Here is a 17502-nt window from a genome sequence, read left to right as displayed (position 1 = left end):
CTGCCCTCCCAAAGGTAGGCACTGACAACCCCCCATCAGCAGTGACCCATCTTTCCCAGCAGGCTTTTATAAATCAGGATGAGTATATGTCCATCACTGTTTGCTCTCCTTCCCCCAAGTACTTCCTCTGCCTCAGTAGGTGACAGCAGTGTAAAATGATCTATATATACAGGACAAGACTGAACTTACTCAACCCCAAACACTGACCCTTCAGCAAAAGTGACACTCCCAAAGTCATGACAGGTATAGACAGTTTTGCTTACAATATAGGTGGCAAACGTCGTCACAGTAGACTGAAAAAGATTTGTTTCTAGGTAGAGATAAGCTGCATTAGTCAGGCCATTCAGCTCCCAGAACAGTTCTGCTGAATAACACCTTGCAGATGCAGTAGCAATCAAGAAGAAAAGTTTCTTTGCTGCTGCCACTGCCGTGACAGAGCTCTTCAAAAAAAGATCTGTGGAACAGTCAGTTTGCTTTAACCTGGGTTTGAGAGCCACTTGCACTTTAACCACCCATCCTCCTGCTTAAGATGCCGTAGTTCCCTCTATCCTAAGGGGATTGGTGCCACCACAGAGGTGAGAGTGAATGTTTGGGTGCCACTGTATCTGTGGCTGTGCCTGCCTGGCTTCGAACATCCGGTCACGTGCGGCCTTGGTCTGGGTGGCCGGTAGTGATCACCCTACGGTCTCCTGTGGGCTGGTGCGTAGATGTTTATCACCGGAGTGGCCTCCCCCAGTCTCACCTGCCACGACTTTGAATGTTATACCAGTGGGGGGGCCAACCACACAGGGTTCCTTTGTGGCAGAGAGTCTACCCGGCAGTCGTCTGTGGGGCTACACCCCAACCTCCAAACCTCCTCTACACCCCAACCTCACGCCAACCATTGGCTGGTCACCGAATCTTCTCAGCCGTACTCCCGATACTGTCATACTCCCAGGCACGGCGGCCTATGCAGCCCTCTCCCATCCTAGGCCCTGCTCCCCAGGGTAACTCTCTCGATTAGCCGTAAGTCCCCCAATATCATTCACTCCTATCCTGAGGCAGCCTATGCCCGGGTCCCAGAACCTAGCCTATGTCCCCAAAATAAAGATGAAGGGCAAAAGAACCTCCGATCCCGCTATCCTGTCTGCACTGCCTCGCCCTACTCCTCAACCCCTCCAAAAGGGAGAAACAGAAAGAAACACCAACACAACTAAATCGAGAAGGGCCCATACGGTTCCTTCCCCAGCCCTTCTACTAGGGTGATGACATGCCCTTGTTCTCTATGATCCCCACCCTGGGGTTTAGCCCGATGTGTGGCCGGGGTAGACCATGGCCCCTCGCTCCAGGTCATCTCCCCTCTCACCCTGCCACGCGTGGTTTGTGACCCTGTTCCCCTTCTCAGCTGTTGGGGAAGTCCTTCTTCCGGTGCCTTGCAGTACCTCCCCAAGAGTCTGACCGCCTCTTGTGTTGAGAGCTGGCACCCAGCCTCTCATCGTCCTGCTTCGCAGCCCCTCTCACTGCTCCCATCTGGTCTGCCCTGGAGGGAGAGCCTCCTCTGCCTCCCGGGTTCCCCCAATGCTCCCACCTTCGTTGGTGTAGAGAGCCTCTTCTGGCTCTCCCGTCCATCCGGCGTTCCTGCCTTCTCCGGCACAGCGAGCCTCTTCTGGCTCTTCTGCCTCCTCGCCGTGCTGTCCTCTGCAGGAGCAGTGAGCCCCTGCTGGCTCTCCCTCCCTGGGAGTATCCTGGACGGCATCTGGCGTCGGTGTCTTCTCCGGCTCCACTCTCCCCCCGCCATCTTCCTCGATCCGTTTTATCCCTGCCAGCCGGTGATTGCCGATGATGTCACCGGCCGGCTTCAGCAGTATAAAGGCGCGGCTTACAACCCGCGCGGATTTCCTTCCTTGCTCTGGCTACGCTGCGGGTCCTGCTGCTGGTAAGTATTTTTCTTGAGTTATTATTGTGTTCGTTTCTCTTTTTATGCGTGGTTCCCACCCCCCAGGGGTTCCCGTTTGTTGTTTGGGGTCCTTTCCACCACTCTCCCCTGGGACAGTGGCCAAAGTGAATGTACTATTCCACAGATCAACCAGTCCATAAACTATATTAATCAAGGTCCATGAGTTTGTTGGGGGTGGTCCAGCTTAGCCAGCTTAGACAGATCTGCACCTCTACGGAAATAGTTATCCAACCATGACAGAGGTTTCTTGAAAATGCCCTGATAATCAGAGCCCCTGTATCTAGGCAGGTGCAAAACATTAGGTCCAACATGTGCCCCACCTTATCACTCATCTCAGTTACTATCTGGGATAGTACCATGGTTGTCATGGAGGCCATGAAGTTGCACTCCAGCCCTGAAGACCCAGCCTTACGATGGATGTTGAAGTCCTTCAAGACAGTAAAGCTGGGTGTCAACAACACCCCTTCAAGACCAGCTTGGCTAGCTCTCTCTGGGAATCTGCTGTGCAGCCAGGTAGTTGGTACACTGGCAGAATTCCCAGTCTATCTTCAGCTTCAAGTTTGAGGTAGAATACTTCATGTTAGACAAGTTTGGCAACCTGGTACATTTGTTGGATCAGATTTTCTTTGGAGATCATCACCACCACTCTGCCTCCCCCGCAACTCCCCTCTCTGTCCTCCAATCCTAGCATGTTCACCTTGAACAAAAGGTAAACTGTGGACACGTATTGCCTACAATAGTATGATTTTACCCTAGATTCTTTTGGGGGTAATTTGACATTAGATTGGGTGAAGTTATCTCAGCATAGAGGTTTATGTCATCTGTCTGCTACTTTTTTACTCTGATATAAAGGTCAGTTACACTGGTATAAATATGTTGCCTGTCCAGGCCCAGAGAGCTCTGGGAATTGTAGAGCTAAATAGGTCCAGCCCAGGACTCACCATGACTGGCACTGTTTTTGTGCATCCCAGGGGACCCCAAACCTAACCACTTTGTCCAGTCTGTTGATGTCTGAGACTGGCACTTTGTACTAGACAGTCTTTGAAGATTAAAATGTTTGGCATGTTCTACAATGGCAAAGGTCAGTGCCACAGGGGAAGAGGGAAGTGTTACATACAGGATAGGCTTCCTGAGCCAGACCTAGGACTTAAAAAATTGATAGGAAGGCAGCCAGCAATATGATGACTAAAGGGTGATTACCACACAGCATTGGTTTACTACCTGCTTCCCATGTCATCTGGCGGGGAGGTTGAAGAAGGGATTAGTGGAGACTAATTCTTTGTTTGGCTTTTTTGATCTAGAGGAAATGCAGAGAAGGAAGAGAGTGGTGGAGGAAAACTGGAAGGGCTGTCAAAGCATGAGGTGAGTGAGGTTCACAGAAGTCAGCAGCAAATGTCCGCAACATTAGGGCTATCACTGTAGAAATAACAGCAGTCCAGCCACCCCACCGTTCAGCATAAGCTGTTCTGGTTTGCCCTGTTTCCAGGCTCAACACCAGGGGGTTTTCCTGGTGCTTGGATTTCTGTGATTTGTGCTCCTTGTAGCCCTCTTGCTACTCCAGAGCCAACTTAAGCCCTTTGCTGCACAATGAGAGGTCACTCTCAGGTAGAAATCCCACTGCACTGAGTTCCATGCATTGTTCAGTTGCTCCTTCTGCCCTTGCTTGAGTAGTCAGCTGATCCAGCAACATCTCCTGACCTGGACAGACAATGTGCACATTGCAGATTATTTTGAAAGTCTGTCTCTCTTTTTCTGCAGGAGGCTCCCAGTTCTTGTGGTGAGGTCACTGAAAAGCGGGATGACCATGTGGCAGGTGAGACTGTACCCTCTAGAAGTTTTTTTTTTTTATGTGTGCACAGTTTCTAGCACACTGGAGTCTTGATCCACAACAGGGGCCTATACGGCCTACACAAATACAAATTATGACAATAAATATATACTGATCAGTGGGAACACAGCACTATTGAAATCTTCTTTACCATTAACATTAAGGTTCACAACTGCAATTGTAATGCATCCTTTAACAAGAGGCAGTTGCTTTTATGATGGATAGAGGGTAATTAAGTAACACTTTGGGCCTCCTACTACAGAAACCTTTGCAATAATAGCAGGTGTTAGAGCAGAGGTGAGCAAAATACGGTCCACGGGCTGGATATGGCCCGCCAGGCCATTCTATCCAGCTTGCGGGGCCCTTAAAAAATTTAGAAAATTAATATTTATCTGCCCTTGGCTCCTGTCAAACGTAACATGAGACAGGGGCAGTAGGACTCAGGGGAAGCCATGGTAGGCTCCTGCAACTGCAGGGCCCACATAGCCCCTCTTCCCCCCCCGGCGCCAAAAGCTCCTGCCTAGCAGGGGCTTCTCGTCTGGGACTGTGGGGCTGTTTGTGCCTGTGCCGGCATGGGGAATTCAGGTAAAAGCAGGGGGTGGAGTGGCAGGGGAGAACTGCAGGGATCGCCCCAGTCCTCGGGGCTGGTCCAGCTCCTGCTAAGTCCCACAGTCTAGCTATGCAGCCAGGAGCCATGTGGTGCAGAGCAGCTGGCAGGTGGGCAGAAAATGGGGAAGGTGGCGGCAGGGAGTGGGGGTAATGGAAGTGAGTGGAGCACGGAGCCTGCACCAGTGTCCTGGGGCCAGCATCAGTGGGGCACAGAGCTGGGCAGCAGGAGCACAGAACATGGGCTAGCAGGGGTCTATGGAGATGAGCTGGACTGCCAGCAGGGAGAGACGGGAGCTGGCCAACGGCTTGGCAGCTTTGGGCCGTCTGTAGTGCACCTTGGCTTCCTGCTCCCTCCTGCTGCATTAGGCGGAGCAGCAATTGGGGCTGCCGGTGTGGTTGTGGCAGAGGAGGAGGAGGACAAGGCAGACTCAGCTGCCGCTGCCTTCTCCTTGTCACTGCGCTCGCTGTGGTGCTCATGGTGCTGCTTGCAGAAGCAGCCGCTGCCACCTCAATGCTCTAGCTGCACCTGGCTGCCACGCTTCACCTTCCTGTGTGGCTACCGCCGCTAGCCCTGCACCTGCTCCTACAGCCACCGCTCCTACAGCCACCATCACTACTGTTCCTGGCTGCTACAGGCACCTTGACCTGCTGTGGGGGCAGCACCAAGTGTAAGTGGCCTCAGGGCAAGCAGTGCTTGGGCTCACAGGAGGGGCACGGTGGTGGCAGGGGCAGCTTGGCAGCCAATGACGACCACCGCAGCAGCAGCCACATGGGGAGGCAGAGCACAACAGCCGGGCATGATGGGAGCACTGCAGCAGCAGCGGCCACTCCTGAAGGCGGCACTGCGAGCACAGTGACAAAGAGAAGGTGGTGGCAACCAAGCCCGCCTCATCCTCATCCTCCGCCCTGGCTGCCACAACCTCACAATATACAAATAAGACTGCATTTTGAGTTATTATGTAATCACTTCTACATATACAGCACAAACACACACAAATCGGGACAAAAATATATTTTTTAATTAAAATATATTATTATGAGCGTTTGATTTTTAGTATATAATTTAGTTTTTTCCCCCTAAAACGGCAAGCCCTCTTCCCCAAAGGAATACTTCCAGGGGCAAGGGGAGGGACAGGTCAGAGGTTAGGGGCAAGATTTCTGGTCCCTGGATGGTGAGCAGGGGGCGAGGCTACCCATGCAGCCCTCGACAGCTTGCCAAAACTCGGTAAGCGGCCCTCCACCCAAAATAATTGCCTGTCCCTGTGTTAGAGCCTTGCAGCCTCCCAAGTACTGTACACACACAACTGTAGTTATAATCATCCACATTTTGTAGGTGAGGAAACTGAGGTACTGAGCAAGGAAGAAGCATTCTAAACATCACCCTTGAATCAATGGCAGAGCAGGGCAGTTAGCAAACATGAGGGGCCATGAGGGAGTGATATTGAGAGATGGAGTCTTTTTCCCTTTTGGTAACGGAGACAGGCTGGAAGCGACTGAAAGTCATTAATCTGGCCAAGCAGCCCAGTAGGGTCTGGGGACAGACACTCAGCCAAGTGTTAGTCCCCTACCTTTAGCTGCCCTCGGAACTGGAGGCTACCATGTGCTCTGGGAAGGAAGGGAAGAGGGGAGTTCTTTAGTGAGCCAACCAGGACATATGCAGACACCCCCAACCTATTCACAGAATGACTTAAATACTAATGTCCTTGATGATATTTGAAGCCCAGGATGGCTCCGACTCAGACAGATCCTGCTGGCCTGTTTCATCCGCCCTCACAGCCAGACTGCGACGGCTTGTCACTGTCTACCAGCGCTGCAACCGCAAAGAGCTAACCCCCCGAGCTGAGGTCTTGGTTCCAAGTAACCATGGATACTGGCTGCAAGATGAGATGTTTAGGAGAGCCACTGAGATGGATCCAATGAACAAGGAAATGCAGAAAAGGTAATGAAGCCAATACTAGGAGGTGAAATGGCTGATCTAGACTTGTCCAGGAATCACTGGACTCCTTTATTTATCTAGGCAAGGGATGTCAAACATACGGCCCGGGGGCAAGATCCAGCCTGTGGAGCTGTGTGATCCAGTCCGGGCATCTCAGACTGATCCCGTGTGCCTCACAGCACAGGGTTGGCTCAGGGAGCTCCGCTGCATGCAGTGCTTAGGCCAGACCAGTTCTGTGTCTTGGCTCCAAGTCCAGTCCAGTGAGCTCCAAGCCATGTGTGAGCACCAGAGCTAGTGCATGGGACTGATCTGGTGAGGGACTATATGCAAAATGCATCCCAGACCCCATGTGCTATGTGCAACACCGGGTCCAGCTCATGCATTGCATTGCATTCAGTGTGCTCTCTATACCAGCCCCCTGTGCTGTGTGCTGCATACAACATCCACAAAGCTCACTGTGCATGCAGGGTCAGCACAGAGGTTGTGCTGTATGCAGCATGTGGGCTGGACCCTATGCTGCATGCACCGCACAGATTGGATGCGGTGCTCTGGACACTGCACATGACATGGGGTTGGTCTGCAGACTGCCTACTGATTCTATCTGGCCTGCAGAATGGCCTACTGATTCTCATCCAGCCTGCAGGGCCAGATGAGTTTGACACCCCTGATCTAGGCAAAACCCCCAGGAACCAGTCCCTGGCTCATCTAAGCGAAGGAGACAAATTAGCTTGTAAGCTACACAACACTCCCAGAGATGGATGCTGCACCATCCTGCTCCCAGTGTGAATTGGGCTTGCAGGATAACATGTATCAGACATGGGTCTTGTAGGAATATACCTGGTTACATATAAATTGGTACTAAAATCAGCCTCCTATTGTAGTTATTCTAGCTGCCGGCTGGTGAGGGTTTGAATGGAGGAAGCTGAGGGATTTCTAACATGGATCTAGCTATTAAGCTGTCTAGTAGCCCTCTTACAAGGGCTCCTATCTAACTGCACTGACCACGTGTACAGTTCTGTAGATAAGGGGTAGATCTCCTTCCTGATCCCTCCACCTACTCCCGAAAACATGTTTAATTATCCTTATCATAGTTGCAGTCTGCATAGCTGTTGTTATCAATGACCCTAGGTTATCCAGCCACACTTCCTGGATTGTTTGGCATTCGGAGCAGGTAGCATCAAGTTATTATTACCTGCCATGTAAGATGGCATTTCTTTCCGTCATTCCAATTATGCTGCCATAAAATTAAATCAGGTGATCTCCTCCTTTTATAAGAGGACAACGTGGAAAGAAGGAACTCAGACAGAATGAAAAATTACACCATAAATTTAAATGCCAATTCCCTAAACTGTTCACAGAGAAACAAGGATGGAATCTACAAGTCAATTAATGAGTCTGGTATGCAGTAGTATATTGACATGGTATACCATCCTGCTCTTAACACAGCATATACCAAAGGAGACAACTCGAGCCCCTTCCCACATGATTTTTTTTTCTCATTCTCTGTAAGGCAGGACCATACTTACAAATGAGACCCATCCTCCAGGCTTCCTTGTGAATATATTATTTGGGAGGTCTCCCTACAGAACATTTTGCCCTTCCCTGTGTTAGACAAATGTTAGACAGATATTTGTCTGTGACAGTTTATACTAATCATCCTACCTTGAGAAGGGGGTGGACTTGATGGCTTCCTGCAGTCTCTTTTAGACATGTTTTTATATGATTCACCTGCCAAAGACACTCTCAGCCTTTTATATCTGTAAATGAAATTAGTGAGACCCGCTTGGTGTGACTATAGGAGTGAGTAAATAGAAAATCTGTGCCTCTCCAAAAAGGGTCCTTTATCTTGACACTTGATTATATAGGTTGTCTAGTAAATTGTTTACTGGAGATTTTTTTTTTTTAAAGCTCTGTGGAACAAGAGAGCTGTAGTAAACGTCGTTGAACCTTCCATTTCGAACAGCTACGAACTTATATGGTTGAAGGTGCCTGAGCCTTCTGTGCTGTAGATCATTGAGGCAGACATGTCCCACAATAAGTCATTACTGCTGGTGGCTTTTTACAAAGTTGTGCAATATAATGAGGTAATCTCAGCCCAGTTTTTTCTAGCAAAGAACCATATCACAAAAGTTAGTATTGCCACAGTGGGTACCAGTTGTTATCTCATTAATGTCTAATCCAAGAGGCCAAAATCTGAATGGCCTCTGGAGGTTTCCTGGTGGTCAGAGTTAGGCACCTCGGCAAGCAGCAATGAGAGAGGCTCCATAGATCTGTTCTTTGGGTAATTGGATAACTCCTTGCCCCAGGGCTGTCTGGCTGACACCACTTACCTGTACTCTTCTTCTTCGGCAATCCCTCACAGTCGAGGATGGAAGACAGTAATCTTTACCTGCATTAAACACACCGGGAAATAAAAAATTTAAAAGAAAGTGTCTAGTAGCTTGTAGCTGCATCTCCCCTGCCTTACCCTGCAGGTGGACCAGGAGGGAGCAAGCAGATTTTTACCGTACCGTCTCGTCCTTTGGTGTCATCTATGACCAGGAGAAGAAGGCCTTTGACTGGACCCAGTTCCGAGCCATTTCCCGTCTGGAGAAGAAAACAGATGAGAGCCTAGAAAAGTACTTTTACAGCTTTGTGGCCATGTGCAAAAATGTCTGTGGTCTCCCGCTATGGAAAGAGGATGGTGAGTGGATATAATGCTGCCGGCATGTGGCACAGTAGCAAGTAGAACCGTGCAGACCAACAGAGGCCTAAATACAGCCTAAAAACAGAGGCCTAAAATCCAGATGGAGCTGGCTGTCTGCCAAAGATAGGGAGGGACAGTAAGTATTCAGTGTAGATCCAAAGCAATGAAATTCTAGCTAATTGCACATCTCTGCCTGTGTGCTGCCTGGAGCTACAATTGAAGGCCACCTGCTTCTAATAACTTAGGAGGAACTTGCCCAGTCACTTCCTTCTCTGCCATTTCAAGCCGAAATTTTGCCACCCACTTACTATGCACTTTGTAAAAAGAAATATGTATGAAATAAGTTTTGAGTTTTGCCAAGAATCTCTGAAAATGGCAGATGGATCCAGAGAGCCCCAGGCTTATATCCTTCAAACTACATATGGATATTGTCTGATCCAAGTGCTCTGCTATGCTCAGTTTCACTTACTTGCTGATAGACTGCAATACAAACTAAGCCCATATTCTAAATATTGTAACTCCCTTTAGAAGGACTGTATGTTAGGAAGAAGTTAATCACAGACTGAGAACACATCTGAAAGAAAGGAAGCTTGCAACCCACTTGGGAAACATCTGGCCAGCTCATACACATAGCATCAGTCCTCTAGATGTGCTCAGTATTGCCAAATCACCCACAATTCACAGATAAGTCAGATGTAAAAAATGATTGATATGAAAAATAATTTACTGTTAATAATAGAAGCAGGAGCCACATCCCAGAGCAGTTCCTGGCAGAGTCATTAATCCTCAGGAAACACTGTGGGTACACTAACTCACAAAGTTCTTCCTGCTCAAAACTGCATGTTTGAGGATTCTCCTTGAAATGTCAGTTCCCACAAGCTTTATGAAGTGCCGCACGTCTCTGACCCCAGGAAGTCCTTTAGAAGTTTCCATGCTGCTACTGTGTTATTTTCAGTAAGAAAGCACAGGAGGGAGCTGAAGCAAGGGCTTGGAAATCCCCAGCAGTAGATTGCCACTGTTGTTGCAGTTGGCAAAGTTGAGTTCCCTCCATGGTAACCAGTTAGAGACAAATGAGCGGAAAGAAAATGTTGAAAATTAACTCATTGCCAATTTAGTTACTGTAATCCCAGCCCCTGTTAACCTGGAATCTGGATGAGAATTAAAATACAGTTCAGGAAACGTACATTGCTCACTGTTACCCTTTAAATAACTCCCTTTGTTCTTGAAATATAAAGACAGAAGCTAGACAAGTATGGTAGTGTAAATGGACTGCACCTGCTATCTTGCAAGCTGTCTTTGCTCCCTTGGGAGCTTCTCAGCCAGTCCTTTAAACACAAACACAGTCTTTGTACTAAAGAAACAAAATAAACCAGCAGACAAAACTCTCAGCCCTTCTCCAGGTTGTAGGAGAAGCCCTTTAGCTATGGCCCAGTACCATAGCGTGGCCCCTTCCTGACTGAGCTTGTCTGGGTTCCAGTCAGCCTCCTGGCCACAAACTGCTCCTTCCCCCAGCTCACTACTCACTGATGTCTTTTCTGGGGAGAGGAGGGGTTTTAATTGCTAGTGATACTCTCATTAGCTAACCACCTGCAGCTGGGCTTCTACAATAGAACTGTCTGCTCCTTCTTAAAGGACCAGACCACCGTGTTACATGTAGCTTGCAAGCAACTCTTGAGTTGCATAACTAAAGTGTAGAAATGATCTTACTATTCAATTCTATTGTTATAATAGGGTAGTAAGATCACTCCAACACTTCAGTCAGGTACCTCAGAATTAGTCAAAAGCTACATACACTTTGGTCATCCACTAAATGAAATAGAAGTCCACCCATAATCCTCTCAACATCCTCACTCACTGCTCTTCATCCATATACTGTTCTGTGCAATATGCAGCAGAGACCCTGACTTGTCACCTTAAGATGGCTGGTGTAACCTTTCCCAGGCTTCTGTTGCAAATTCTTCAAACACATGAATTTAATCCAAAAACTGACCACCTAAATGTAAAGTACGGCAGCAAGGCATGGCCAGTAAGACATAGCCTCATGGCTTTTGGTTACTATTCTGTGGTCTGTGTGTTTGTACTGAAGTCCCTGCTTGTCTCTCCCTGCTGCAGGTCCTCCAGACCCTGAGATGTATGTTGAGCCAATTACTGAAGAACGTGCTGCAAGAACGCTGTATCGAATTGAACTTCTCAGGAAGGTCCGAGAGCAAGTGCTGAAGTGTCCCCAGCTCCATGAGCGGCTCAAGCTCTGCAGGCCAAGCCTGTACCTTCCAGTATGGTGGGAATGTGGCAAGCATGACCGGGACTTGCTGATTGGCACAGCCAAACATGGGCTGAACCGTACTGACTACTACATTATGAATGATCCACAGTTGTCTTTTTTAGATGCATATAGAAACTATGCTCAGAATAAACAAACAGGGATTCCAGGAGCAGAAAACCTGTGCTGCCTATATCAGACTAACTCCAAACTCTATAGCTCCCCACTGTATAGTCAGATGGAAAGAACTAGTGAACCCACAGAGAATGAAGCAGAAAGTCAGATCAAGCTAGAAAACATGGACAACATTATCTCACAGCCAGAAGGCAGCCCTCAGGATGGTAGCAGTGAAACTTTCATGTGTAAAGGTAGTAACTCTGATGAGAGCTCTCTGGCAGACTCTTTGATGTGCACAATGTACGATGAGAAAGTGTACAACAGTGAACAAAGTTCTCTCACCCGGGATAGCCCAAGTTGCACAGAGTTGGGGAGCAGTACCGCTAAACTCTCAGAGGACAAACTAGATGGGGATGAGGACCCATCCAGCTGTGAGGCAGAGGCCATAAGAGAAACCTCCTTGGACCATTTGCAGATAGGTTGTGACCAAATGGGAAACCAGAATGAAGGAGGTGAAGTGTTGTGTTCTGCCCCAGACAGTGAGCCACCCCAGAGTGTTCCAGCAGAGATCTGTGAAGTCTTGCCACAGGAGAAAGGCAGAGGTGCCACCCAAGGGGCAGTGTCACCAGAACTTGGCACCATGGAGGGGGTCATCAGCATAGGACTATATGGGCCTAGTCTTCATAACTATGAAATAAAACTCCCCCCTGAGAAAAGATTCATTAATTTGCAACAAGAGAAAGGCTTAGAGGATAAATCAGTGCCAAGTCAAAGCCACAGTGAGGAAGATGATGATGAAGAGGAGGAAGATAATTCTGAGATGGCAGCAGACACTGTGGAAGGTGTGACAAGCTCCTTGGAGGCCAGGGTTGATGGTGAGCCCCAAGTTAATGTGCTAGCCCTAGAGGAACAGCATTCTGTCCTTTCTGCTACCAACAAGGCTTGCCCAGAAGTGAACAGTGAGGTGGGGTCCACAGGGCAGGGGATGTCAGAGGGTATCAGCAAGCCAGGGAGTAGGGAGGATGACAGCACTGACCAGGAGAGCCCGACAAAACACTCACCAAACCAGCCTGAGAGTGAAGTGTTCACCTCTCTTCCTGTCCGGAACCTGGCTGTAGCTATTCATCTGGAGCTTCCAAAGACAGATCCCCACAGGTTGGGGATGGATCACTGGGAAGCCAACTCCACAGAGCAAGCACTATGCGGTACAGCCCAGCAACTCCATGGGCACAAAATGAAACAAGATGAGCACGAGAACAAAGATGAGAGAGAGAAAAGTTGCAACACCTGGAGACAAGGTACATAACTGAGGTCTCCCCTCTCAGTCATGCCCATGGCCATTTATCACCTGTTCCTCCAACTGAATAGAGAACTTATGGGGGCGCCTACTGCCTGCCAGCCCCTGCAGTATCAACTCTAGCCCACAGTGTCAAATGGTGGTCTCCCCTCCTATTTTTGAAAACATAAATTCTTCTCTTGCTAGTGAAGGAGAAGCAAATGGATCTCAGGTTATATTATAGAAAAAAAAGGCATTCTTCCTTCATATATAAGGGCTTAGTTTTGTAGCACATCAGATCTATCCCGGTTATCTGACATTGGGTGCATCTACATGTGCGCTGTACTACAGAGTAGACTAATTAGCTGTGCAGTAAAGCATCACCCTCTACACAGTATTAGGGTGCGATAAATAAATTAACTCCACAGAGTAAAGCAGAGTACTTTACTGCGCTGAAACCCATGTGTAGATGGTGACGGGAGACGTAAACTGTGCCTGGTCAACCCAGCCAGCCAGGGGCCTGCTCTGCCCCAGCTGAAATTGCTGCTGTCCCAAGCACACATGTAGATGCTGTGCCCAGGAGCAATTCAAACTGCTCTGGAGTTTATTCCATTGCGTTAAGTTCACATGTAGATGTACCCACTGAATCAAATCCTGATCCCACAGAGGTAACTACTAACTTTTCCATTGGCTTTCCTGGCTTCTCTTCATCCTGTGTTGTCAGGAGTATCTCTCAGCCTGCTGCTGGCACTAGTGTTTCCTAAGCACCATGCTCAGCTTGTTTGAAAACAGGCATTTTAACTTTTAAAAATAAAAAGTGTTCTAAATGATACTTGTTGGGTGGGGCACTGTGGGGTCTGGGATATCTGTTGGGCACAGAGATGATGACTCATGGTGATGACTACCTGCTGTTTGTTGCTCTGCCTAGATTGTCCAGAGAAATGTTTGGAGGAGGAGAGCAAGAGTTCCACATCTGTCCTTCCAGCAGAGATTGATGAGTTTCAGGACACCCGGGCACCCACCATTGCCCAGTTGCTGCAGGAGAAGACTCTCTACTCCTTCTCAGAGTGGCCTAAGGTGACTTAAAATTAACTTTCCTTATATCTTAAGCACTAGGAAATCAGTACCAAATTCTATCCTGCTTTAGATTAATATTCAGCATGAGATTTACACCATTTCCTTGATGTCAGAGCTCTGTTAGATGCTTCCTGCATTCCTGCACATGGCCAAATGCATTTGGCCCCCACAAGCCTCAGAATGCTGTCTTGAGAAGTTGAAGTTAGGGAACTGAGGCAGCACTTGTCTTTAACTTTGAGGGAAATCTGCACATTATTTAAAAGTTCCTGGCCTGGCTTTCCTGTGATCCTTGGGTCTATTGTTGATAGACCCAAGGATTGTTAATAGACCCACCCCCCCAGGCTTCCTGCACTTCCAGTCACAGCAGATACCCACTACCAGGTGCACCTGAGTTCCAGCTTCACCTTATGGTGGCTTATGAGTAGGTCTGTTTCTAGGTGCATGACTAACATAACAACCATAAAGTGGACCTGGTAGGGAGCCACTTGTTGTTTGTGTAGTGCCTTGGGGTCTGTAAGAGGTCTTGCTTGACTCCTGTTACTATAAGTCTTACTGTTTTGCTAGTCCTTCTTAGTGTTCTTTTATAACGTATACTTATAGAAATTCACCTTCATGAAGGCATCCCTGAATTTGAGAGCCAGGCATGTTTGAGAGCAGATACCTATAGATAGGCATGAGGGCAGATACAGCCTGCAAGGGAATGAATTGATGCCACAAGGGTACATTTCATTGTCAACATGCCATACACATAGTGTACATATGAATTTCCATGTGTATCCAATGCTTTTAGAAATGTTGAGGCTCCACTTAAGGCATTGGCTCCTTTTTCTTTTTACGTGAAAGAGATTTGGTGAAGAGAGGGGATTTCAGTTACTCTTTTAGGCTTTCCAAAAGGGCCTGCACTTAAGTGGGTGGCACACTGTTGAGCTGTATACTTCTGTTTGCAGGACCGAGTGATCATCAACCGCATAGATAACGTCTGTCATGCCGTTTTAAAGGGCAAGTGGCCTTCTTCTAACCAGCAGTTTGAAACACAAAACTTGATGCCCACTTCACTGTTAACCAGCAGTGAAGGCAATAGGAACAGCTTCACTGACTCAGAAGCTCCTAATCCCAGCTTCAACGATGGAGCACTAGTCTCACAGGTATAAAATTTGAGGGGCTGAGGTCCCTGGGATAGACTGTCCTTCTGTCTTTTGATGCCTTGGCATGAAACATTTGGCAAATTCCCAGCCAAGGGGTGGGTTTCATCGCATTCTCTCTGAACCTTGATTTTCTACAGTTTGTGATATCTTCTATATTACAAAGTGTAACATAGAGACCATTTCACCCCTAGCACTGTCTGGAATTTTCCAAAGCACTTTATCAATGTACCAGATAGTGTGTGTGATGGAAGCTGAGTTCAACAATGGCATGTCTTCATCCAACAAGGACATGTAAACTCTATCTGGTGACTAGATTCATATCAACTCCTAGAGGCTAAAATAACCTTGTTGCCCATCAGCCTCACTCCTGAGGGTGAATTATTTGAGGCACTTGCGTAAAGCCTGAACTTTTTGTTCCAGGACAGTGAGGTCAAGCATAGCAGTCTCCTGCTAGCCACAGTGTCCCAATGTATGCAGAGATTGTCTGAATAAAACTGGGAAGTGCCAGAGCAGCCCATATGAGTGACTCAGTCCATTTCTGTAAGTGGTCATGGTCATATTTTTTCACCTGGAGAGGTGCCTCCAGTATCACTTCTCTAGAACACAGCTTAGTCAAGAACAGAAAGCAATTGCTCTCCTTCCACCCCGAAAAGTGTACCCAAGGGGGCACTGCCCAAGGATTTATTTTAAACCTCTTTTCACTCTGGGATGTCTTCTGTCCGGTTAGGTGAGTGACAGCTCAGCTCTGATCCCTTAACCTGTCACTAACACTGTTTGGGAACCAAGGCAGTCTAGCTGCAGGGTAGGATGCTTCCTACAGTTCCCTTAGCTACAGTACTTCTTCTGGGTATTGGGTCTTTGTAGGTAATCCAACTTTATCCAGTCCCTGCAGTAGAGAGCTTGTGGCTAGATGCTGGGCCAGGGGATAAATGGTCCTTGAGGGCTGCAGAGGTACTGAAGAGCCCAGATCTACACAAAGCCTCTCTTTCACCAACCTGTGCTGGGTTTAAAAGCTGCTTCTGAATATTATAAGCAGTATAGGTAATAACTGTGCTAACTTCTTTGGATTTAAATCACACACAGGAAAGCTTCCTAGCTCCTGCCTTTACAAAAGATGAAGGAAAGCATCGGCGGCTGTATGAATTTGAGATTGAGAGAGATGTCAAACAGAGAAGTCTTGAGCAGCTAGCTGCCTCCCACCCCCACACCCCCATAGTGCTGAATGGCTGGCAAGACTCAGCAGTGGACCTGTCCAGAACCTCTGATGGGTCTCCAGGAAATGCCTGTCCTTTCCCTCTGAACACAAGTGCGCCCAAATTAGGGGCAGTGAACTCCCTCCAGGGTTCCCTTGGCATGGACTTGTCTGGCATCCTTCAGGCAGGATTAATTCATCCTGTCACAGGACAGATTGTTAATGGAAGCCTCCAGAGAGATGATGCTGCCATGAGGAGAAGACGGGGCAGGAGAAAAAATGTGGAAGGGATAGACCTTGTCTTCTTGAAGGAGAGGAATCTTCAAACAAGGCTGCAGGTAGTTAGAAATATACCCCTACTCACTCCTTAGGCAGAGTCAGGGCCTAAAGCCATGCACAAATGCCTTGGGCATGATCCAGCTCTCCCTTACCTAGTCCTGCTGCCCATCCTAGCTCAGAGCAGGGCTGAGTGGCTGCCCCATCCACGATAGCTGGAATCAGGGAGAAGAGGATTCAGCCTTAGAAAAGGAGGGATTTGCAGAGACTCAAACACTACCTTAAGTGCTTGAATACAATTAAACATTATTAAAATCTGACATGCTAGATGGGGCCTTGAGAGGGTTAAAGATCCCAAGGAAAAGTATTAGACTGGATACAAATGCACTGTCTTAGGAGGATGTAGTAGGTACCCTCCACACACCCAGAAGGAATTACCGAGGGAGCAACAGCAGGCACTTGGAGGAAGAAGGCTTTTAAGTTCCTTCAGGGACTCCACTGGGGGCTGTCAGGGCAAGGCAATGAATCTTATCCACCCTAAACAGTCTCAGGGAGCACCAGGTATTCTGGCAGAGTAAAGCTTATGTGAATGTCCTCTGGGTGGATTTTCCACAGTCCTGGGTCTGCAATTGAACCAAATGCATTTTGACATTGCTAATGGGTTGTCCCTTCTCCTCCTTTCACTTCAGGATATTCAGGATCAAACCCAGCCTCCACTGAGCAACTCCCACCCAGATGGGCCAGTCACTACTACCTCAACTCCACAAACGGCTACAGCTACAAGCATCCAGGCAGAAAAGGCTGTTCCAAATAAGAGTCTTTTGGACTGGCTGAGACAGCAGTCAGACTATACGCTTGATGTTCCTGGCTTTGGCACAGTAAGAGTATCCCTAACCACAGCATGTGTATCTATACTGTGCATGACCCTTTGTCTTAGGCTTTCTTGGTCTTCCTTGGGTTTGAAGCTTCATTACTAAATTTCTTACATCCTTCCAGCATAGAAGGGATAGTGCCAACTCTAGATCAGCAGGTAGTATTTTGTGGGGTTAATGCATTTCTTTGCACAGCAATGGCAAGTAATTTGTTGAGCTGCACTTTTCCTGCTGAATGTCACAGACACTTGCAAGTGTGTTTTCTGTCTCCTGCTACAAAGTTACAGCTGTC

The 17502-nt window shown here is 48.0% G+C and overlaps 1 protein-coding gene across 8 annotated transcripts in view; it reads left to right on the top strand.

Moving 5' to 3' along the window:
• The window catches only part of CHD6 (chromodomain helicase DNA binding protein 6), a 256715-nt gene that overhangs the window by 210143 nt on the left and 29070 nt on the right, over positions 1–17502 (top strand). For all 8 annotated transcript variants that reach the window (XM_019500672.2, XM_059733285.1, XM_059733283.1 and 5 more), the window contains 9 exons: positions 3238–3298; positions 3695–3749; positions 6093–6312; positions 8784–8992; positions 11108–12670; positions 13577–13725; positions 14673–14870; positions 15954–16400; positions 17028–17216. In XM_019500672.2, the coding sequence (XP_019356217.1) occupies positions 3238–3298; positions 3695–3749; positions 6093–6312; positions 8784–8992; positions 11108–12670; positions 13577–13725; positions 14673–14870; positions 15954–16400; positions 17028–17216 (3091 nt within the window). The remainder of the gene's footprint in view (positions 1–3237; positions 3299–3694; positions 3750–6092; positions 6313–8783; positions 8993–11107; positions 12671–13576; positions 13726–14672; positions 14871–15953; positions 16401–17027; positions 17217–17502) is intronic.

Source organism: Alligator mississippiensis, chromosome 9 (genome assembly GCF_030867095.1).
Source record: "Alligator mississippiensis isolate rAllMis1 chromosome 9, rAllMis1, whole genome shotgun sequence".
Lineage (NCBI taxonomy): Eukaryota > Metazoa > Chordata > Crocodylia > Alligatoridae > Alligator > Alligator mississippiensis.
Note: the sequence above shows the minus strand (reverse complement) of the source record. Positions and strands in the feature narration are given on the sequence as shown.